Below are 23,606 nucleotides of genomic sequence, written 5' to 3' on the forward strand. Positions count from 1 at the left end.
CAAAACTTTTTCTTCTCAAGTGAAAAAACAAGCATTTTTGAGACAAGGGTCAGGATCTTAGATGCACAGCAGTGACAATGCTGAGAAGGTACATCAGTGACCTTACAGAGAAAGACACCCAAAATACCCCCGAGTTATCAGGAGAAGAACAGTGGGAAACCAAATACTAGAGGTGACTGCTAGCTTTGTGGCTGGCACAGTAGCAGGAACCTAAGAGGGCGCTCTAGTCAATGTCTACTGAGTGAGCAGACCAATGGTCTAACCTTGGGCAAGTTACTCTACTGCTCTGAAGTCAGTTTCCTCGACTCAGTGGGGTCTGGGCTTGACCATGTAAATCCTTCATGATTTAATGTTTATACTTTACCTCTGAGAGTTGAATACTAATTAGACATGTTTTTAAATATGTTTTATTGTTAAATAGAAATGGTCAAAGAAAAAGAGATGGCCCATCATCTCGCCACGCAGAAAACCCAGATTTAAAGTGTATTTCCCTCCCTTTTATACTTTTAAAGTGTAATTTTATAGTCGTGTAGTAAACACATCCATAATTAGCACCAGCTCCTGAAAAGCAAGTTAGACGCATCCAGGACACTGCGAGGTACGAGCACAGTGGGATTGTGAGGTCGGCCCCCCTCATGGGGGCTGCTGGCCCCGAGGCTCTCCTCCGTCTGCAGACGGGACAGGGGTGGGCGAGTCGGGCTGGGATCGCCAGGCCCTCAACCCTGCGGACAGGCGGGAGAGCAAAATGTGTGAAGGACAAAAGATGTTTGGTGATTTCAGACTGACTTGTCGTCAGCCACCCCGATTTTTTGGTACCTAAAAGAGCAAGGTGCCACTGGGCTAAGCATGATGGCACCGTCCCCATGGCCACAGTTGCTGGCACCACATCCACTCGGACTCATAGGAGCTGGAGTCACCTGACAACACCAGCACCTAAGCCTGAGACTCACCCAAGGGGACAGACAGACATCAAGGCTTCCTGTACGTGAATGTACGCCCAACAGCCATCTTCGAAGGCCAGCCAACATTAAAGACTCACGGGGAATTTCTTCATTCCTTTGTTTCAGAACTCTAAAGATTTTAAATTATTTGAACTTATCTCTAAAAGTTTCCTCAACCCCATTACACGTTTCACTGATTTTCTCTTTCGGTTGGTGGGTATGGCTGATTGATAAGAGATGGCTTCGCTTTACTGTAAGAATAATCTCTAGTCCGTTGGCAGGACTGGCTCCCATCGGGTCGGGAATGGGCTGTATGACAGGAGCCGTTTCTTCACATTTGTCGGTTCAGTTCAATTTTGTGGACAGCCCTGACCAAGTGCTGATGGTATTAGATCGAACCATACGAAATTACTATTTTTATGGGTAAAATTATGGTCAAGTATTGACAATTTTATATGGCTTAAAGGGTGGGACAGAATAACTCAGAAATTAATAAGCTTGTTCTTGAAGAGCTATGTAAGGAATGAACTTTAGAACGTAGGAACTAAAGGGATTTTTCAAAAAGTCCAAGTGCATAGGATATTTGATAAACTTTATTGAAATTATTTATTCCAGTATGAAGTGGTAAGTTCTAAATGCCAATAGTACATATTCTTCAAAAGGAACTTCACTGTGTTATTATGAACCAGGTTAATAATATTTTGTAATATTTAAATATCAGTATTATAAAATTCACTGCTTTTATATTTATAAAAACTGAAAAAATAGAGCATTTACAGCATTTTGGATATTTTAGCATTAAAAAATGTACTTAAATACCTGATTTCACGTGACAGAGAAAGATGCATTGTTACAAAGGTGATTTTCAACATAACCAAACATAACTAAAACCAAATATAATTCATCCAAAAGACTGGAAAAAAATTAAGTGGGCATTTATTTGAAATTACAAAAGTTTTTATGTGTGTGCAAGTGTATGCATGCAATTTTTTCTTACAAATTTTTACAATTCTTAAGCAGATAAAGCTAAAAAGTTGTAACAGCTGAATCAAAAACTTTATCTTTTTGAGTGAAGGTGAAATTTCAACTCCCCAAAATTGCCATGCATACCCACCAAGGAGCATCCAGAATTTGTTCTTAAACCTTACTCTCTGAATGTGTAACTATGGGCTACAATATCTGACAGAAAAATTTTAGGCCAGTCAATTGCTTTGCAGCAATGAAAACATCCTGACAGTCTGTAGAAAAGAGAATTAAACCTTACGTGTGTGGACTCTAAGGGTGTCTGATTACCCTAAAATTGTATGAGCTTGTACAGTGATGTTAAGAAAACATGGCTGGTGGTGTTTTACAATCGATTCTTTTCTAGCCACTAGAGTAGGTGTCCTAAGGAAAATTCTGTATATGTCAACCAAGACTAAAATACTCATTAATGGCTTACAAGTCGTTTACTTAGTAATGTCTTTTTTCCTAGGTAAGCCCTAAGATTGGCTCCTCTGAATGATCAGACTGCAAGTTAGAGTTTAATAAAATGCTCCAAATGTTTTATTATAAAAATTTTCCAATTTGTTTAGTTTTTCTAGGGGAGGATTTAGCGAACTGAATTATAATGCAGAAAAATCAATATGACACAGGAAGAATGACCAAATTAAAATGACAGAATATAAAAATCTTTGCTTATAAAGACAATTTTCTCAACCTAAAAATAATCAGTGAAGAGTTTCTTTGTTTGGTAAGCAAGTCTTATGATGAGAAATATCTAGAAACCGTGCTCAGTGAGAGCTGATGGAGAAGCCGGTTCTGTGGACATTCAGATCCGAGCGCGCACAGCCCTGGCCTGAGAGCAGCAGCAGGAGCTGCCCCGGCTCATGCACATGTTTGGGTCTCGCGGGTGCCATGTCTTCATTAAGACTATTCAAAAGTGAAGGGGCCTTGAGGGCATCAGGCTGAGTGAAATGTCAGACAGAGAAAGACAAATACTGTATGATCTCCCTTATATGAGAATCTAAAAAAACTGAACTCATAGAAACAGAGAACAGACTGGCGGTTGCCGAAGGGGGGGGGGCGGGGGGGAGGTGGGGGCGGGTGGATGAAGGGGGTCAAAAGGTACAAACTTCCAGTTACATGATCAATAAGTCGTGGGGATGTGATGTACAACATGGTGACTATAGTTAATACGACTGTACTGTATACTTGAGAATTGCTAAGAGTGTAGATCTTAAAAGTTCTCATCACAAGAAAAAAAAATTTTTTTTAACTATGTGAGGATGCTGACTAAACTTATGCTAATCATTTTGCAATATATACATATATCAAATCATTATGTTGGACGCCTTAAACTAATACAATGTTATATGTCAATTATATCTCAATAAAAGTAGAAAATTTTTTTTAAAAAAGTGAAGTGGCATTGTAATGAAAGAGCAAAGTTGGACAGTCCTGAACTTGCAGAGAATGGAAGTTGCTGTGGACTCTAGAAAAACCACGTTCCTCGGATCTGCTGGGAGGGAACGGGGGTTCGTGAGTTTATGAGGAAAAAGTGAGGCAGCCCTGGGAACTCAGAGCCGAAAATGTAAGATTTTATGAAACCTTGTGAATCTTTTCATCTTACTTTAATGGCAGCAAGGGTTAAATATAATGGACAAGAGAACATGACTAACATTTTATCAAAACATATTTTTTCTTTTGTAAGTTTTATTATGCCAGGGGATCCCCTTTTTAAATGAAAACACACCAGATACTTCAATGAGCAAACGATTCACAAAGTTCTATTTACATGTAACTTTTCCAGAGCACACCTACTGTGCAAAGCAAGTGTGTGGGTTATTTCATTCAAATCACAAGAATTTGCAATTTAATGACCAAGATAATTCTCCCTGAAATCTCTAACAACCTGCTAATTTTTTTAAACACAAAATGTTTATTCGGTCTTTTAAATGACAGGCACCCTTAGAAAAATGTATTTCACTTTAGATTTCTACTAGGTTTTAGCTACAAGTCTATAGCACCAAAATCCATTTTAATAATATCAATATTAGTTATTAATATTGATTTTTAATACATACAATTTCATGTAGATATACTGGAAAAATGAGAACTTCAGACAAATATGAATATCAAATTTTATAAAATGGGAAATTAAAAACAGCAATTTAAAAATGGAAAGAACATTCTCTGATTAGATAAGCAGATAAGTTTAAGTTGATTAGACTACAAAACTTAAGGTCTTAGAAAATCTTTGGTTTAAAAATCAAGACTATTTCACAACCCTAATCTATTATAAATTTTAGAGTGATATAGAAATACTGAAAGTTATAGAAGGTTATAAGGTGCCAGATTTTTAAAGATCAAAGTAAACACCAGTTTTCTCCCTTGTAATTACAATTCTTGAAAGATTTTCTGTACTCAATTGAATGAATGTTCATCTTTAAAGTTATTTATGAAGAAATCTTTTCTTCAATTATATAATGAAGTATCGTAGCTCAGAACTGGAATGGTACAAGCAAAACATTCAACTTCTTCACACTTTGATAAATAATAAGTGAAAAAGACATTATCAATAAGTATGACACAATTCTAGGGAGGGTCCCACCTACTTATTCTTAAAAAATTATGAGAGGAAGGGGTAACATTACTTAATTTATTGACTTACAGGACAGTGCAAGCAAGGAAGCCTTGCTCAGTGTGTAATGGAAGCCTTACAGACCTGCCATACTCGCTCCCCACCCTGCTGGAACCGTGCAGTCTCTAAAACCAAGTGCATTTCCAAAGCTGTATGTGAAAAGGAGAAAGAGAGAGAAAGAGACACTTGCTAATTTGAAAAAAAAAACAAAACAAAACCAGTGACCTGTAACTGAAAGGGAATAGTGCAAAGTCAATCTTTGGCCCCTTTAAAAATACTGGATACTGATTCCAAAAAACAAATACACCCAGTTCTTATGAGGGCAGCGTTTGCCCATTAAGAAGGCTTATTACCGTCGTACACAAGAAGGCGCCTAGCTCATTAGAGGAGCTGTCCAGCCCAAGCTGAAGGAGCTGACATTTTGTAATTCAATTTCATAAAAGTTTTTAAAGAATTGACAGCAGACCTCTCCCCTACTCCGAAACAAGATTCTTCCCTCTGGAAACACCCCCCTTGTACATGACACAGCCAGGACTGAATTTTTGAGGCCAGGATTACTCAGATTCCTTCCCCCCACCCCGGCCCCAACTTGTGTAGCCCTGAAGCCTCTGCCAGCGCCTGCTCCAGGGGCCGCCCTGAAACAGGGCATGAATACAGAGGTCCAAATCCTCTCTTGCCCTCGGTTCTGGAGGCAGTCTTCCCACCCGAGGGTCAACTGTCCCCTTATTTTAATACTTTGACCAATAGGAAGATAACTTTTGTTATGAGAAATTACTCTTATACAATATGGGCAAAAAAGTACACGATGAAAGGAAACGATAATAAAAATGAGATTTATGAACAATAACAATTTCCTTACTGGTTGGAAAATTTGTAGTGAGTGGCGATTAAATACCGTTTCAGGAATTCTGCATTGCATATGGGAACTTCCCACTATACTGTGCAACACTTAATTTATACTCATGGCATTTTCTAAGTTACTTCACAGTAACCATCAGTTTAAATGACTGTTTTGCATGCTCCTCAGACTAAAACTCCATCGTGTTTATTATCTTTGATTTCATGTGTTTAATAACAGTTTTCTTTTCTCTTTTCCTCTAAGGAACCGACAGTTGGCTGTATGCCTTTTGCAGGCAGGGAAATTGCTTTCCCACTCAGATGCTCGTTCTACCAGCTTTCACAAAATTACTAATGCCCACATTATTCAAATAAAAAACTGTGATGAATTTAGACATACGTATACTTTTGAACAAAGCATGGAACCTGGCCAAGCTGACGACTTTGGTGAAAACAACTCTGGGTGTTGCTGAGACACATTGACAAGGGCAGTAACCTGGAAGGTGCAGAAGACCCTTTTCTCTGTCCTTGAGATCTGCTTTTCCTCCTAAACAAATGACCAGATTTTGAGTCATCTGTTTTAAAATTCTGGTATTTTGCTTTCTGGATGGAAGCAAAAAGCACACTCTTGCCAAGTTTGTGTGTTCTAAAACATGGAAAAGTCTCCATGTCATGGAATAAGGAAAGCTCTGACGTGGCTTGTACCTAAGAGGTGCAACAGCAGTTCTGACATCCGCAATGTCCCTTTTTGATTTAAAAAAGATTGGTCCTTAAAATCTTCATATTATTCTGCAGAATGCAATTCTACAATTGCATTTTTTTAACCCAAGACTCATGATAAATCATTCAATTAAGCTAAATTAAAATTGATTTTCGCAGAAAGTAGAAATAATGCTTTAAAATACAAAATATCATCTACTTTTGATTTTACAATTGGAAACTGGTAACAACTTAAACTAGAAAAAAGATACATGTAGTTTAAAAAAAAAAAGAAAAAGAAAGATTTCCAGTCTTTTCCCTTAGACCTAGGAAAATTTTACATCTGCTTTCACCAACACAAGCCCTCGGCGACCTTTCGAAGTCTTCCAAAGACTACAGCTTGGTGGCATTTATTGGTGGTCTCCTTCAACTCGTCTCTTGCGAACTACGAGAAAAATAAAAGAATGTTAGAAATCCCTGTTAGTTTGTACAATGTTAACTTGCTTGTAACAAACAAGTTTCTGTATAATCCAGTTACAGTTGTACAAAAATGAAATGTCTGTTTCTAGTTCACATGGCCATTAAAATAAAAAATTCACATCCTTGGAGAAAAGGGAACCCTCATCCACTGCTGGTGGGAATGCAAACTCATGCAGCCACTATGGAAAACAGTATGGAGATTTCTCAAAAAATTAAAAATAGAAATACCATACGACCCAGCTATCCCACTACTGGGTATTTATCCAAAGAACTTGAAATCAATAATTCAAAAAGATATATGCACCCCTATGTTCATTGCAGCATTATTCACAATAGCCAAGATGTGGAAGAAACCCAGTGCCCATTAATGAAGGAATGGATAAAGAAGATGTGGTATCTACTTAGAGCAGAATACTACTTAACTATAAAAAAGGACAAAATCGTGTCATTTGCAATAACATGAATGGACCTTGAGGGTATTACGCTAAGTGAAATAAGTCAGAGAAAGACAAATACCATGTGATTTCACTCATATGGGGAAGATAAACAAACACATAGAAAGGAGAATAGATTGGTGGTTACCAGAGGGGAATGGGGTGAGGGATGGCAAAAGGAGTAAAGGGCATATGTGTATAGTGACATGAAAACTAGACCAATGGTGATGAACATGATGCATTCTATACAGAAACTAAAATATAGTGACGTACACCTTAAATTCACACAATGTTGGAGCCAAGGAGGTGGAGCAAAATGGTGGGGTGAGCTGACCCAGGACTCTCTCCCCTCCAAAGTACAACAAAGGACTGAAAAAAACACCTGAATTTTAGCTAATGAACCTAATGCCAGGACTCAGAGACCTACAGTATCAAAAGACAGAGGACGGAGCCCCTACTGCCCACCTCGGAGGAGCTGGAACGGGGTAGGAGAGAACACCGCTCCATCCCCTAGAAACCAGGATCGCTGCGTGGGTCCGGGAAGGAGTGGGGGAGGGGCTGTGTGACCAGGGGATTGTCTAGGACTCCTGTCGCTGGTACAGTGGAAACCTGCTGACAGGGGAAAGCTTCCGTGCGCGGGGACCTCATAAACCCAGGGCCCCGGGAGACCAGAGAACAGAACTGATCGAATCCAGATCAGTGCGCAAGAGAAGCCGCCCCTGCCCCAGCAAAGCGCACTAGGTGCCGCCATCTTGCCCAAAGGCGGAGAGCTCAGAACGTGTGGCTCTCGACCCCCATCTAGTGGCGACAGCCTGTAACTGCAACTGAATTCTACCACCATGCGAAAAAACACTCCTCTACCATCCAGCAATTTATAAAAGCCCCAGACCAGAAGGAAAACAACAAAAACATAGAATTAAGTCCTGAGGACTTGGAATTAGGTAAACTAAGTGAAAATGAGTTCAGAGCAGCTACAATCAAAAAACTCAATGAGGTAGAGAGAAAGATAGAGAAACAAGCCGAGTTCTGGAGTTACTTCACAAAAGAGATTGAAATTATAAAGAAGAATCAAACAGAATTACTAGAGATGAAAAACACAATGGACCAGATAAAACAGAATACAGATTCCCTGAATGCCCAGGTAGACTCCATATAAGAGAAAATTAGCATAACTGAAGATAGACAGGCTGAATGGCTCCAGACAGAAGAAGAAAGAGAACTAAGGATTAAAAGGAATGAGGAAAGTATTAGAGAGATAGCAGATTCAATGAGGAGAAAGAATTTAAGGATCATAGGAATTCCCGAGAACGTGGAAAAGGAAAATGGAGCAGAAAGTATGCTTAATGAAATTATAGAAGAGAACTTCCCAAATCTAGGGATTGATGGAGAAATGTGTGTAGAGGAAGCTTTCAGATCTCCTAGATTTGTCAATGTAAAAAGACCTACTGCAAGGCATATAGTAGTACAAATGGCAAAAATGAATGACAAAGAAAAAATACTCAGGGCTGCAAGACAAAAGAGAATTACCTACAAAGGAACCCCCATCAGACTTTCAGCGGATTTCTCTGCAGAAACCTTACAAGTTAGGAGAGAATGGAGTGACATATTCAAAGCTTTAAAAGATAAAAATCTTCAGCCAAGAATACTCTATCCAGCAAGAATATCCTTCAGATATGAGGGAGAAATTAAATCTTTTCCAGACAAATAAAAGTTAAGGGAATTTGTAACCAAAAGTCCTCCACTACAAGAAATCCTCAAGAAGGCTCTCATACCTGAAAAAAGAAAAAAGGGAGAAAGGGGTCACAAACCACAGAGTAGGGAGACAGATAAATAGAACCAGAATAGGATAGCAAATATTCAACTATAGCATTAGGATAAAGGTAAGGAAACTACCAAAGCAAAGACGATCTTATCACTCTAACTACAAACTCATAACACAAGTTGGAACAAGAAGTGAAAATAATAATTTAGGAGGGGAAGAGCAAAGGGACTAAATTAGTCTAGGCCAAGTAAGTAAGAGACCACCAGAGAATAGACTATATTATACACGAGATTCTAAATATAAACTTCAGGGTAGCCACTAAACTATAAAACAGAACAGAGACACAAATCATAAATAAGCAGAACTCTAAGAAACCCAGCATAAGAAATTGCAGTATCAAATGGGTAGGATAAAGCACATAGGAAGAGAAAAGCAGGAAAGCCAGATAATGAGCAACAGATTGACAGCTTTAAGTCCACATGCATCAATAATCACTCTTAATGTAAACGGACTGAACTCTCCAATAAAAAGACACAGAGTGGCAAAATGGATTAAAGAACAAGATCCAACAATTTGTTGCCTCCAGGAAACACACCTCAGCCCCAAGGACAAACACAGGCTCAGAGTGAAGGGGTGGAAGACAATACTTCAAGCTAATAGCGAGGGAAAAAAAGCAGATGTTGCAATTCTTATATCAGACAAAGTGGATTTCAAAATAAGACAGGTAAAGAGAGACACATAGGGACAATATATAATGATCAAGGGGACACTTCATCAAGAAAAAATAATGCTTATAAATATCTATGCACCCAACATAGGAGCACCAAGGTTCATAAAGCAACTATTAACAGACCTAAAGGAAAATGTTAAAAACAACACAATAATAGTAGGGGACCTCAACACCCCACTCACATCAATAGACAGATCATCCAGACAGAAAATCAACAAAGAAATAGTGGAGCTAATGAAAAACTAAAACAATTGGACTTAATAGACATATATAGATCACTTCATCCTAAAAAAAGCAGAATACTCATTCTTCTCAAGTGCACATGGAACATTCTCAAGGATAGACCATATGTTGGGAAACAAGGCAAACCTCTACAAATTTAAAAAAATTGAAATAATAACAATCATCTTCTCTGATCATAATGCTATAAGGCTAGAAATTAATTACAAGAAAAAAACTGAGAAAGGCACAAAGATGTGGAGACTAAACAATACACTACTGAACAAGCAATGGATCACTGAAGAAATTAAAGAAGAAATCAAAAAATACCTGGAAACTAATGAAAATGATAACATGCCACACCAACTCATATGGGATACAGCAAAAGCTGTATTAAGAGGAAAATTCATTGCAATACAGGCACATCTTAACAAACAAGAAAAATCCCAAATAAGCAATCTTAAACCACACCTAACTGAACTAGAGAAAGAAGAACAAACAAAGCCCAAAGTCAGCAGAAGGAGAGAAATAATAAAAATCAGAGCAGAAATAAATACTATTGAAACGAAAAAGGCGGTAGAAAGGATCAATGAAACAAAGAGCTGGTTCTTTGAGAAGATAAATAAAATTGACAAACCCCTAGCCAGACTAACAAAGAAAAAAAGGGAGAAAGCTCAAATAAGAAAAATCAGAAATGAAAGAGGAGAAATAACAACAGACTCTGCAGAAATACAACAGATTATAAGAGAATACTACGAAAAACTCTATGCAAACAGAATAGATAACCTAGAGGAAATGGATAAATTCTTGGACTCCTACAATCTCCCAAAGCTCACTCAAGAAGAGGCAGACAATTTGAACAGACCAATCACAAGGAAAGAGATTGAAACAGCAATCAAAAACATCCCAAAGAATAAAACCCCAGGACCAGATGGCTTCCCTGGGGAATTCTACCAAACTTTCAGAGAGGATTTAATACCTATCCTTTTCAAGCTATTCCAAAAAATTAGGGAGGATGGAACACTTCCTAACACATTCTATGAGGCCAACATCACACTGATACCAAAACCTGATAAGGACACCACGAAAAAAGAGAACTACAGGCCAATATCACTGATGAACATAGATGCAAAAATTCTAAACAGAATTTTGGCCACCAGAATTCAGCAATTCATCAAAAGGATCATACATCAGGATCAGGTGGGAATCATACCAGGGACACAGGGATGGTTCAACATCCGCAAATCAATCAATGTGATACACCACATCAACAAACTGAGGAATAAAAACCACATGATCATCTCAATAGATGCAGAGAAAGCATTTGACAAGATCCAACAGCCATTTATATAAAAACTCTGAACAAAATGGGCATGGACGGGAACTACCTCAACATAATAAAGGCCATATATGACAAACCCACAGCCAACATCATACTCAATGGGCAAAAACTGAGTGCCATCCCCCTGAAAACAGGAACGAGACAAGGATGCCTCTATCACCACTCTTATTTAACATAGTACTGGAGGTCCTGGCCAGAGCAATCAGGCAAGAAAAAGGAATAAAAGGAATCCAAATAGGGAGGGAAGAAGTGAAACTCTCACTGTTTGCAGACGACATGATCTTATATATAGGAAACCCCAAAGAATCCATTGGAAAACTCTTAGAAGTAATCAACAACTACAGCAAAGTTGCAGGATATAAAATCAATTTGCATAAATCAGTAGCACTTCTATATTCTATAACAAACTAACAGAAAAAGAACTCAAGAACACAATACCATTCACAATCGCAACAAAAAGAATAAAATACCTCAAGGTAAATTTAACTAAGGAAGTGAAGGACCTATATAATGAAAATTACAAGGGTTTTCTGAGAGAATTGGATGACAACATAAGGAGATGGAAAGACATTCCATGTACATGGATTGGAGAATAAACACAGTTAAAATGTCCGTTCTACCTAAAGCAATCTACAGATTCAACGCTATCCCAATCAGACTCCCAATGACATTCTTTACAGAATTAAAAGAAAGAATCCAAAAATGTATATGGGGCAACAAAAGACCATGAATTGCTAAAGCGATCCTGAGAAAAAAGAACAAAACGGGAGGCATCACAATCCCTGACTTCAAAACATACTACAAAGCTACAGTAATCAAAACAGCATGGTACTGGTACAAAAACAGGTGCACAGATCAATGGAACAGAATTGAAAGCCCAGAAATAAAACCACACATCTATGGACAGCTTATCTTTGACAAAGGAGCTGAGAGCATACAATGGAGAAAAGAAAGTCTTTTCAACAAATGGTGCTGGGAAAACTGGAAAGCCATATGTAAAAGAATGAAAATTGACCATTCTTTTTCACCATTCACCAAAATAAACTCAAAATGGATCAAAGACCTAAAGGTGAGACCTGAAACCATAAGGCTTCTAGAAGAAAACGTAGGCAGTACACTCTATGACATCAGTATTAAAAGGACCTTTTCAGACACCATGTCTTCTCAGAGAAGGGAAACAATAGAAAGAATAAACAAATGGGACTTCATCAGACTAAAGAGCTTCTTCAAGGCAAATGATAACAGGATTGAAACAAAAAGACAACCCACTAACTGGGAAAAAATATTTGCAAGTCATATATCTGACAAGGGCTTAATATCCATAACATATAAGGAACTCTCACAACTCAACAACAAAAAATCAAACAACCCGATCAAAAAATGGGCTGGAGACATGAACAGACATTTCTCCAAAGAAGATATATGGATGGCTAATAGGCACATGAAAAGATGCTCATCATCGCTGATCATCAGGGAAATGCAAATCAAAACTACACTAAGATATCACCTTACACCCATTAGAATGACAAAAATATCTAAATCTAATAGTAACAAATGTTGGAGAGGTTGTGGAGAGAATGGAAGCCTCATACACTGCTGGTTGGAATGCAAACTGGTGCAGCCACTATGGAAAACAGTATGGGGATTCCGCAAAAAATTAAAAATAGAACTACCATACGATCCAGCCATCCCACTACTGGGTATTTATCCGAAGAGCTTGAAGTCAGCAATCCCAAAAGTCCTATGCACCCCAATGTTCATTGCAGCATTATTTACAATAGCCAAGATATGGAAGCAACCTAAGTGCCCATCAACAGATGAATGGATAAAGAAGTTGTGGTACATATATACAATGGAATACTACTCAGCTGCAAAACAGAACAAAATCGTCCCATTTGCAACAACATGGATGGACCTTGAGGGAATTATGTTAAGTGAAATAAGCCAGTTAGAGAAGGATAATCTCTGTATGACTCCACTCATATGAGGAATTTAAACATGTGGACAAAGAGAACAGATTAGTGGCTACCAGGGGAAAGGTGGGGTGGGGGGTGGGCACAAAGGGTGAAATGGTGTACCTACAACACGAACAACAAACATTAATGTACAACTGAAATCACACAAGACTGTAACCTATCATTAACTCAATAATAAAAAAAAAATTCACACAATGTTGTAAGCCAATATGATCTCAATACAATAACTTAAAAAAAAAATTCGTATCCTTCATCACTGTCATCTACCTGTTGAAAACTGAGGAGCTTCAAAATGGGAACTACATGCCCTGAGCTCCCCTGTGCCGACCCAGCAGCAATTGTTAGAAATCCAGAACAGAAAGGTCAACAATCGCCTTGGAGACATTGTGCCTGTCTCATTTGTTTATTAAAGTAATTTATACTTCCCTTAAAAAAATGACTAATAAACTACTGTGTGAAATTTTGAAATGACATTCAGGCAGCTGGGATTAGAAAGTATTAAAGTAACTATTTGCGTGCTCTTCTGATTAGGCACTACGAGGTATTTCCCTAGTCTGTGAAAGAAGATAGTAAAAACGTTTTTGTCATTTTTACAGGCAAGGGACTTGCTATTGCTCTCCAAAATTTCCTTCTCTTGTCTCCTACAAGATGAACCAGTGCAGGGCTCTGAGAAAACCACAAATACAGAGTAATGAAAGTCTTAGACCCTGGCAATGTGGCGAGGTCACACTGGCCAGCGTCAACTTCAGCTGCCAGAGGGGCTAGCCCACTCGTTCAGCTGATGAAGATGCGTGTCCATCTGAGGCCCCCGCCTCCTCAGGGACTGGCGACCCGGAACCACTAGGCTCACCGGCAGCAGGGCAAGGCCTCCAACTTCAGGATCTTGCTACCTTCCCTCTCACCGATCAGCCACACAGAGCATTCGCTGAGAGCCACCAGTCAGGCCTCCTCAGTGTTGTGGCCAACAACTATTTACAGAGGACAAAATGCACCAGTTCTGGAGTCAGTGACAAACAGAGTGTGAATCACGGCTCTGCCCCTTTTTGTAGTGTGTTCTTTGGTAGGTAAGCGAACCTCTCTGAGCCTCAACTCATCCGCTGTCATAGGAGAATAATGACATCTTTACCTCACGGCTGTGCAATTAAAGGCACGACATGCTGTCTAGTGCAGTACTGAGAACACATGAAGCATTCAGTAGAGTACTCAGCTTCATCACCCACCACAGCAGGGCTACGGGACGGTAAAAAGGCCTGGTCAGCTATCATCTGGGGATGAGGAAAGCCCATTTAGCTTTTATAGAGGTTCTGCATTTACGTGTTATTGGTTTTGACACTCTTACCAGTAAGTTCCTCTGTGTAAGTTAGATTGTTGGTCTATTAATTTTACGCTCTCTTCTGTCTATGGAAGCGGTAGGAAGGCAACTGCCTTTGTTCAGCCTGAACTGGCTGTTTAACAGAGGAATGAAAAGCCAACAGGTGCACTGGCCCCGCGGCCAGGCTGCAGATGCTCTGCTCTCCCGCTATTCTGATGCTGGCTTCTGTTTGTTGGCCTTCAGAAGCTGAGCCCAGACATTCAAGTGATGTGCACGAAAGCTTGTCCAGCCACTGGCTGGGTGCTAGCTAGAAAATACAAACCAGGAGGACTAAAGTATCAAGTTCCCAGGAACAATTTTATACTTATCAAATTAAGTACACCCCTGACTCTAATTTTAGTCCATGTTAACAAGAACAAGTTTCATGTGTTTATTGAAATATTAAGGGAAAAAAATCAACTGGAGACTTGAGTCCTCAAATACAAACCTAATTCTTGTATACAGATTTCTGAAAAACAGAAATAACTGAAAGACAAACCAGATAATTCTTAAGGGAGAACATTTCCAAGACAATTTTGAATTGCAGAAGGGTTTGGATGTTATTGGCAGGCCATTTCAGATGTTAAAAATGCATGCTACAAAGAAATACGTGTTATAAACAAGACCTATAGGACAAACGAAAAAGGTGTAGAAAATTGAGTAAGAGGTTAGCTAGTGTAAAGATAGTAATATGAGACTCGAAGTTCAATGGCATATTGCATGGGGACCATATAACCTCTTTGCTGTTATAGCTGTGACGCTTCTTAGCTGGAAAGATGGTGAGTAGGTACGACTATTTCAATGAATAGTGGAGGCTAAGAAAACAACAGGAGAGGGAGAGACGTTGTCAGAATCAGAACACTAAAGATCTGATACGGCCCCATTTGCAAGGTGAAGAAAAATTATATGCCCAAGAAATTCTGTACAAGTTTCAGGTCTTGTTCTTTGATCTCTCTTTCTGGTGACCACATATTCAACTGCATGTAAGAAAACATGGTCTTCAGGCCCGCACCCTTGATCTATAGGCAGAGATCAAAGCGTAGGGCTGACAAACAAGAATCAACCGGAGGGTGCCGTGAGCACGACACAGCAGAAGACGGGGCAAAGGGCCACTTCCAAGTCCTCTTTCTCACTCGGTGCCTACTCGTTACCTTCCAGCAATTCCTCAGTTCCCCCTCTAGAGGAGAGGCTTAGAAATGTGGCCCATGAACAATTCTTTGGCAATTTCTTTCCAAAGCCCACGCCACCAACATAAGTTCTCAATGCTTCATGATCAGTCAACTGCGAGTCAGTCCTAGCTAACCTCACATCCTATCACTAGAGGAGTAATGAGAATAGTTTTCTTTTAAGCATCACGTTAATCATGCATTCAGTGGCCTACAATGGCTCTCAAATGCCTCCCATGTAAAATCCAAAGAGATCTAAGTTCTTTACCATGCAATTTTAGTGCCTTCTCCCAGCATCCCCTCTGAATCTGCTGACAGTACATTTTTATTGTGTTAGCTTCAAGCAGCAAGTACTTACTGAAAGTTTATTCTGGAGGAATGTTTTGCTATGAGAGATAGTTCTCAAAATCTGGAGGCTGTCCTCAGCATAGAAATAACTTCCTTGCTCCCAAATTTGAGCTTTTATCCATGCAATTCCCTACTCCAGGAATGTCTTTATTTTCACTTCATGCCTGAGACCCACATCTGAAAGTCTAGTTTGGATCGGAATGAAACAACTTGGGGGGGGGGGGTGGTGGTGTCTAGAGAGTTCTCAGCACCAAGCTGTTTGCTTTCTCTCCATTCTGCTTCATGTCAGACCACAACTTCTGCAACGTGGCCTCCCCATCCTCGATTACGCGCTGCCGTGGACAGCTACTCCACTGCTCAGTGTCAGCATAAAGCAGCCTAGAGAGAGTTTTCGTCTGTCCCCTCATCTTCCATCTGCCAAAATCTCCCTTGCTCATTTCTTTTCTTACAGAAATCTGGGCAAAGTGCCTGCCACGATCAGCTCAGCAGAAGAGCACAAATGCTGTGGCCTTGCAAAACTTGGTGTCCCTGTCGCTGACATGGGCTCTCACTGTGCTGCTCGTGCAGGACAGCTGCTGGGAGGGACAAAGGTGTCACAGACAGTGGGGGCTACAAATCCTGGGAAAGCTAAGGCAGTTTCAGAGGAGAGGAAAAATGGAGGATACTTCCGGTTTAAGTTTACGGCTAATCAGTTACCAGAAAATTGTAACTTTGAGCAGAGTTCAAATTCCATCACTTTCTTTATTCACTTAATAAATCTTTAAGTACCTCCTACTGTCAGGCATGGTTTTAAAAGCGTTGCGGATTCAACAGCTAGTTCTGGCCCCTGTCCTCAAATAGCTTGCAGTCTTTGAAAATAAATAATTACAATGAAGTATAACTTACTAAGTAAAACACTATTCTAGAGCCAGTAACCTATGTGTCCTTAGAACTTTCCAATTATTTGTCAAGTTCAGCCAGACGTGAGAAACATTGCTCTACAAAGCAAAATTAAATACGTGAAGGAAAAAAACAGAAGTCGAATAGTGACCCAATACTAAAACAATTAGCATGACTTTGCAGACTACCTCCAGAATCAGCAATACACTGAAACACACCAGTTTTCTCTTTTAAAGAGCAAGAGGCTAGATTCTTCTATGGGAAACTACAGTCATCAAAGGACAGAAGGGGTTTGAACTAATACTTTTCACAGGGACCTCAATTAAAGAATGGAGCTGTATTTTTTCTGCTCCAGAAACCTTTAAAGAACACAAACTCAAATATGGCTGAAGCTTCAAAGAACTGCATCACTTTGAAATGTTCCTCCCTTTAAGAAGTCTTATTTAAATTCTTGTCTAACTGCATCTTTTAAAATATTTCAGGGACAATCACCAAACTTAACTGAAGAGTCAATTTTTAGAAACGAAATGATAAGTATCATATTCTTTAATTCAGCCTTTGCTGGAAAATTTACTTCCAACAGAAGCCACAAGCCTCAGCAGTTCAATAGGACCCATGAAAGAACGGGAAACTACCACCCAAGACGCGAGCGGAGAGAAGAGCGACACAGCGCAGCATGGCTGTGGCAGGCACACAGGTAGGCACGGCCAACATGCACGTACCGCTGACTGCAGGCCTTCAGTTAAAACGATGCTTTTCTATATTTTATCGTATAAAATTAAATTTCCATCCACCGTTTGATAAAAAGGGCAAAACACTTTCCTGTAAATGTTGAAATCTTTGTTTTAATAGCTCCGAGGGGTGAGTTGTAACTGAGAACCAGTATGTGTTATAGGAAGGATTTATTACAACGTTTGTCGTAGAAAAATGTTTGTTCACTGAAAACTGTGTTTGTGACAGGGAACAGATTTTACCCAGTAAGTAATAATCACCAGAACCTCACTGAAACTGAACTGTAATTCAATCAGTATAAGAAGAACCGTGCAGGTTTCAGAAACCGAGGCTGAGTAACCGCTCTCTGTTAAAATTTATTTTAAAAGGACAAAAGGTCTGTCCTATACAGTAACTTAATGAGACAATTCAAAAATTCTATTTGATGCTGCATTTCTTACCTAAGTCGTTGTTTTTCGTTATGGCATTAGCTGCCCTGGTTCGGGGTCCCTGCTGTGTAAACTGATATCCAAATTTAAGGATATTTGTATTTTCCTCAAGCATCTTGGCCATTTCCAATTCTACAGCTGTCCCCAACTGCTGCCTCTGGAATAATTAGAAATAAAGAACAGTGTCAATAAACTAGATCAAAACATTTTTCAAGGTAAGTCAGAATAAGACATTCAGGTACATGCTGATTCTGTTGGTCTTTTTTAGATTTTCCCAAATTTTACAACATTCATAAAAGAAACAAAATTTTAGAGTTCAGTATATGATCATACAGACATCAAAAAGTGTGGATCATACCACTTCATACCCACAAGGATGACCATCATCCAAAAGACAGACAATAACAAGTATTGGCAAGAATGTGGAAAAACTGGGACCCTCAGACACACTGGCAGGAATGTAAAATGGTGTAATTGCTGTGGAAAATAATTTGGCCATTCCTCAAAAAGTTAAACACAGAGTTACCATATGACCTAGCAATTCTACTCTTAAGTATATACCCATGAGAAATGAAAACCTAAGTCCATATAAGAACTTGCATATAAATGTTCTTAGCAGCATTATTCCTAACGTTCAAAAAGTAGAAAGAACACAAATGGAATAGAACATTACTCAGCCATAAAAAAGAACAAGTATTGATATATGCTACAACATAGATGAACCTCCAGAACATTTTGCTAACTGAAAGAAGGCAGACACAAAAGACCACGTTATATAATTCCATTTATATCAACTACCCAAAATAGGCAAATGCATAGAGACAGAAAGTAGATTAGTGGTTGCTAGGGGCTAGTGGGATGGGTGAGTAGGGAGTGACTATTAATGGGTATGGAGTTTCTTTTTGGGGTGATGAAAATGTTCTGGAATTAGACAGTGGCGATGGTTGCATAACTATGAAAATACTAAAAACCTATGCTAAAAATATTAAGTTAATATTCTGGATCCTCAGGTGTCCCCTTATCCCTTTTCAGGCCCCCACCTTCCCAAAGGGCCCCCTGGAAGCCCTCCTCCCGCCCACCTCCTGAGTCCCCACGCCCTACACAGCAGTGCGGGCTGTGCTTGGTCAAAGTCACTGCTGGAGAACACAGACCTGATTGTCAATCTTGAGCTCGGCCAGGGTTTCATTATCTCTTAAAGCATCAATCAGTGCTAGGATCCCAGCGCCTGTAATAAAGTTGGACTCCATATTTAAGCTCTTCAAGTTTTTGTTCACTCTCAGCATATCTGCAAAGGCCTAAAAATTAAAGAAAGTATTTGGAGATTAAAATTTGACTGCACCATTATACAGTGTACATGCCATAAACAAATATACTAACCAACATAACTGCCTTAATGTTTCTCGTTAGACTGTTTTAGTTTGACACTACCTCACAGGCCACACATGTATCTACTTTTCACACGTACCTGTCACAATCTTTAGATTTTTTTGTTGCATGTAATTCTCTTTGTAACACTCTCTACGGCTAGTCACGTTCTTAAGTTCATTCATACTCTACTGCATGCTTCCTCCTCCTGTGTCTCTCAGACTTTCTCTCAGTTTCTTTGGAGGACTAACTTCATCAATGTCTCTTTGGAACATCTTTTCTTACTTGGGTCCTGCCGCAGCTCGGTTACCGTGAAGCCAAAATGAGGGTACATTAGGGACTAATTTCCAAGGCAGAGACCAAAAGGAAAGCCTGAGGCAGAAGGCCAGAAAAGATCACAGATAACTAGACCTGCAAGAGCACAAAGACCACGGAGAAGAAGGGCTAACTAAATATTAAATTCCTCAAGGGTTGTATGTCTTCAATCTGCTCCCATTACAGTTCTTACAGGGTATGGTAGTGCTAGGCATTCAACTCAGTGCTAAATAAACACCATATTAATTAATTAACAGACACCTGCAAGTGAGCAGAGGGAGAAGAGGCGAGAGAGAGAGAGGAGGAAGAATATGAGTGCGAGTTTATATAAAACAGCCCTGTTGAGGGGTCAAAAGCAAGGTCAAACTCCAGAAAATACAGGTAAGATCAAGCCTAAAGGTAGGTCAAGATAAAGACAGGGCGGGGCCGGCCCCATCGCGGAGTGGTTAAGTTCCTGAGCTCCACTGCGGCGGCCCAGGGTTTCGCTGGTTTGGATCCTGGACATGGACATGGCACTGCTCGCCAGGCCACGTTGAGGCAGCGTCCCACATGCCACAACTAGAAGGACCTGCAACTAAGATATACAACTATGTACCAGGGGGATTTGGGGAGATAAAGCAGAAAAAAAAAAAGATTGGCAACGGTTCTTAGCTCAGGTGTCAATCTTTAAAGAAAAGAAGAAAAAGATAAAGGGCAATGGGGGCAGGGACACTAGAAAGAACTTGGGACAGGTATCTACACACCTGTACTTCCTACTGGCGACAACCAGCTATGTGGCCTGGAACAAATCCCTTACCCATGCATCTGCACACACATTTATTCAGATATTACTGATGGCCTATTATTTGACAAGTACTGCTCTGTAGATTCAGAAATAAAACCTACAAGTCCCCGCCTGATAGAACTTACATTCTAGTAGGGGCCGAGATAATGAACAAGTAAGAAAATGCAATGTCTGATGGTAAAAAAGGCTATGGAGGAAGAAAGGCAAAGTAGAGTAGAGTGCTGGGGGTAAGGGTGGGGCTGCTATTGTACATGAAGGGCCGGGAAAGGCCTCACCAGAAAGGCTCATTCATTTCAGCAAAGACTCCAATAAAGTGATGAAGTGAAACCATGTATAATATTTTTAGGGAGAAAGTTCTAGGCAAGAGGAACAAGTGTCGAGGCCCTGAGTTTGGAGCATGAGTGACATGTGTGAGGAGGAGCAAGAAGGCTGCATGGGTAAGAGTAGAATGAAAGGGCAAGTAAAGGAGAGATCTGCTCATGGAATGCCTTACGAGGCCACTAAAGACTTTGACTTTTACTCTTAGTGAGATAGGGAGCTGTGGAGGGTTCTGAGTATAGGAAGGAGGTCATTTAGCTTAAGTTTTAAAAGAATCACTTTTGATCCTGTGTAAAGAGTTGGCTTTGGGGTGGGTAAGACGGAAGGAAGCAGGCAGCTCAAGCGGGAGGCTGTTGCAATAATGCAGATGAGAGAAGATCGCGGCCTGGACCACAGTGGTAGTTGTGCAAATGGTGAGAAGTGGTTGAATTCTAGAAATATTTTGAAGACAGGGCTGGATATACATTTAAGGTTGTGAGAAAGGGAAGTCAAGGATGACTCCAGTTTTTTGGGCTTAAAGAAATGAAAGAATAAAGCTGCTATTTAGTGAGAAAGGAAAGAGTGTGAGGGAAGCAGGTATGGGATAGGAGCCAGGGGTTTGGCTTGGGACGTTGATTTGAGATGTCTATGAGGCATCCAAGTAAAGCTGTTAAGTAGGGAGCTGGACATGAGTAGGAGTTTAGGAGAGAGGTATGAACTGGAGATAACGACACAGGGAGTCACCAGCATAGACAGACAAGAGGCAGCAATAAAACAGAATGAGATCACCCAGGAAGTGAGTGTAGATAGAGAAAAGAAGAAGGCCTAGGACTGAGCCCTGGGCCATTCCAATGTTTGGAGACTGGGGAGATGAGGAAGAACCAGTGTAGGGACCAGAGAAGGGATGTCCAGTGAGGCAGGAGGAGAATCAAAGGGAGTGATGTGCTCAAAGCCAAGTGAAGGAAAAGGTTCATACCATCACTTACCCCAGGGATGCAAGGTTGACTTAATACAAAAATTAATCAATGTAATATATCATATTGCTAGAATAAAGGACAAAAACCACATGATCATCTCAACAGACACAGAAAAAGCATTTGACAAAAATCCAAGATGACAGATACACAAATGGAATCCTCTGCAGATGTTAAAAGAATGATGCAGAACTGAATGCACTAAATGAAAAGATCTGTAAGATATGCTGTTGAGTGAAAAATTGAGTTGCAGAACAGCATGACTCCATTTATATTTTTAAAAATTCATAGGAAAAAATATACATAAAAGGGTAGTACATAATGAGCTAAACATCAATCGAAAAAAAGGAGTAAATCTTGTTCATAAATCACAGTTTAGGCCCCTCTGTAACATACCTTGGTACGTAGTCATAATTTCAATATTATCAATAGTAGCTTACTTACAACAGCAACGGGGTCGTTGCTCCGGGTGGCTGCAAGACTGAAATGTTTCACATGTGTGTTGGTTTCCAAAGCCTTCGCAAAATCTTTTAGGGTTGGAATTGGGATATTCTTGAAAGACAAATGATGTGGAACATTATTACATTTTAGTTTTCAGGAGATTCAGTCCATTAATCAAATATATTTGTACTTACTTTTTTTCATTAAAATGTATTCAGAAATTACATGAACACACAACAGTTAGTCTACAAATGAAAACAATTCAGCCTCCCCCATATCTATTTGACTTCTCCATTATGGTACGTCTGCACAAACTGTTGACCTAGAGTAGGGTATATATCACCATTTCTCGACTATTTAGGTTGAAGAAACTCTCACTATTCAACTTTTCATTATTCATAATACAAAGAAGTCAACGCTTGAGTGTTCAAAGTGGATCCACTTTTCTACAAAGAGAGATGGGGGAGCCCACCTCTAATGAGGGCGATTACTGAGGGCGATGACATATTGTTCTTAGTCACCTAATTTAAGCTACATGGTACTAAGAGAGATTAACCCTACACTACTTGAAATGTGGAAAGGTATAGTTCTAGAAGGCACTAATTTCTTCCTTTTTTAGTACCAAGACTTCAGTTCCCTGTAGCCTGGTTATTTTCAGATCATTACTGTTGATTTAGAGAGATATATGAGGACCTAATTTTTAAAAAAATGAAGATTAGTGATCAACGAGGGATATTAGCTTTCCCAAGGCTTTCTTTCCTCCATGTACAGGAAGGAACGCTCATTAAAGGAGCACAGAGGTCTTATTCCCTAGATTCTTGTAATTCAGATGCTCCCTCTACACCCAATACAGACAAATCAAGATTTAAAATGAGGAATTTGTAATGAAGCTATAATACAATGGCCAATACCCAAGAGCTAATCTGAGATTACCCTTTGGTAATTAATTACCCCTCTGCTCTCCTAACTCATTTCTTCTTTATTTACTCCAAGGAAGCGTCGCATTGTTTTAAAACCCAATAAGATCCAAGAAAGCCCACTTTTAGTGGTTTATTCAAGGTAAATGAAAACGTATGTTCACACAAGACATATGACTGCATGTGGATGTATACAGTGGCTTTCTCATAATCATCCCAAACTAGAAGGAACACAGAGGTCTACCAACTGGTGAGTGGAGAAACAAATCGCAGCATACCCATACAACAGAATACCACTCAACAATACACAGGAACAGGCTACTGACACACACAACAACATGGATGAATCCCAAACGCATTATGCTAAGCAAAAGAAGCCACACTCAAAAGGCTACGTACTGCCATGTGATTCCATTCACACGACACTCTGGAGAAGGCAAAATGATGGGGAAAGGAGACACTTCAGGGGTTGTCAGGGGCTGGAGCTGGGGGCAGAAAATGATGACAAAGGGGTGTGATATGTTCTATATCTGATGGTGGTGGTCCTTGTTCAACTGTACGCATTTG

At 39.7% G+C, this 23,606-nt stretch overlaps 1 protein-coding gene across 1 annotated transcript in view; it reads right to left on the bottom strand.

Moving 5' to 3' along the window:
- Positions 1–1,516: 1,516 nt before the first annotated feature.
- Positions 1,517–23,606, bottom strand: part of TMOD3 (tropomodulin 3) — an 81,092-nt gene continuing 59,002 nt past the window's right edge. The window contains exons 7-10 of the mRNA XM_070580062.1: positions 22,126–22,233; positions 19,098–19,241; positions 17,959–18,103; positions 1,517–6,544 (exon numbers count right to left, since the gene is read on the bottom strand). Coding sequence (XP_070436163.1) covers positions 6,510–6,544; positions 17,959–18,103; positions 19,098–19,241; positions 22,126–22,233 — 432 coding nt within the window. The 3' untranslated portion in view covers positions 1,517–6,509. The remainder of the gene's footprint in view (positions 6,545–17,958; positions 18,104–19,097; positions 19,242–22,125; positions 22,234–23,606) is intronic.

Source organism: Equus przewalskii, chromosome 1 (genome assembly GCF_037783145.1).
Source record: "Equus przewalskii isolate Varuska chromosome 1, EquPr2, whole genome shotgun sequence".
Taxonomy (NCBI): Eukaryota; Metazoa; Chordata; class Mammalia; order Perissodactyla; family Equidae; genus Equus; species Equus przewalskii.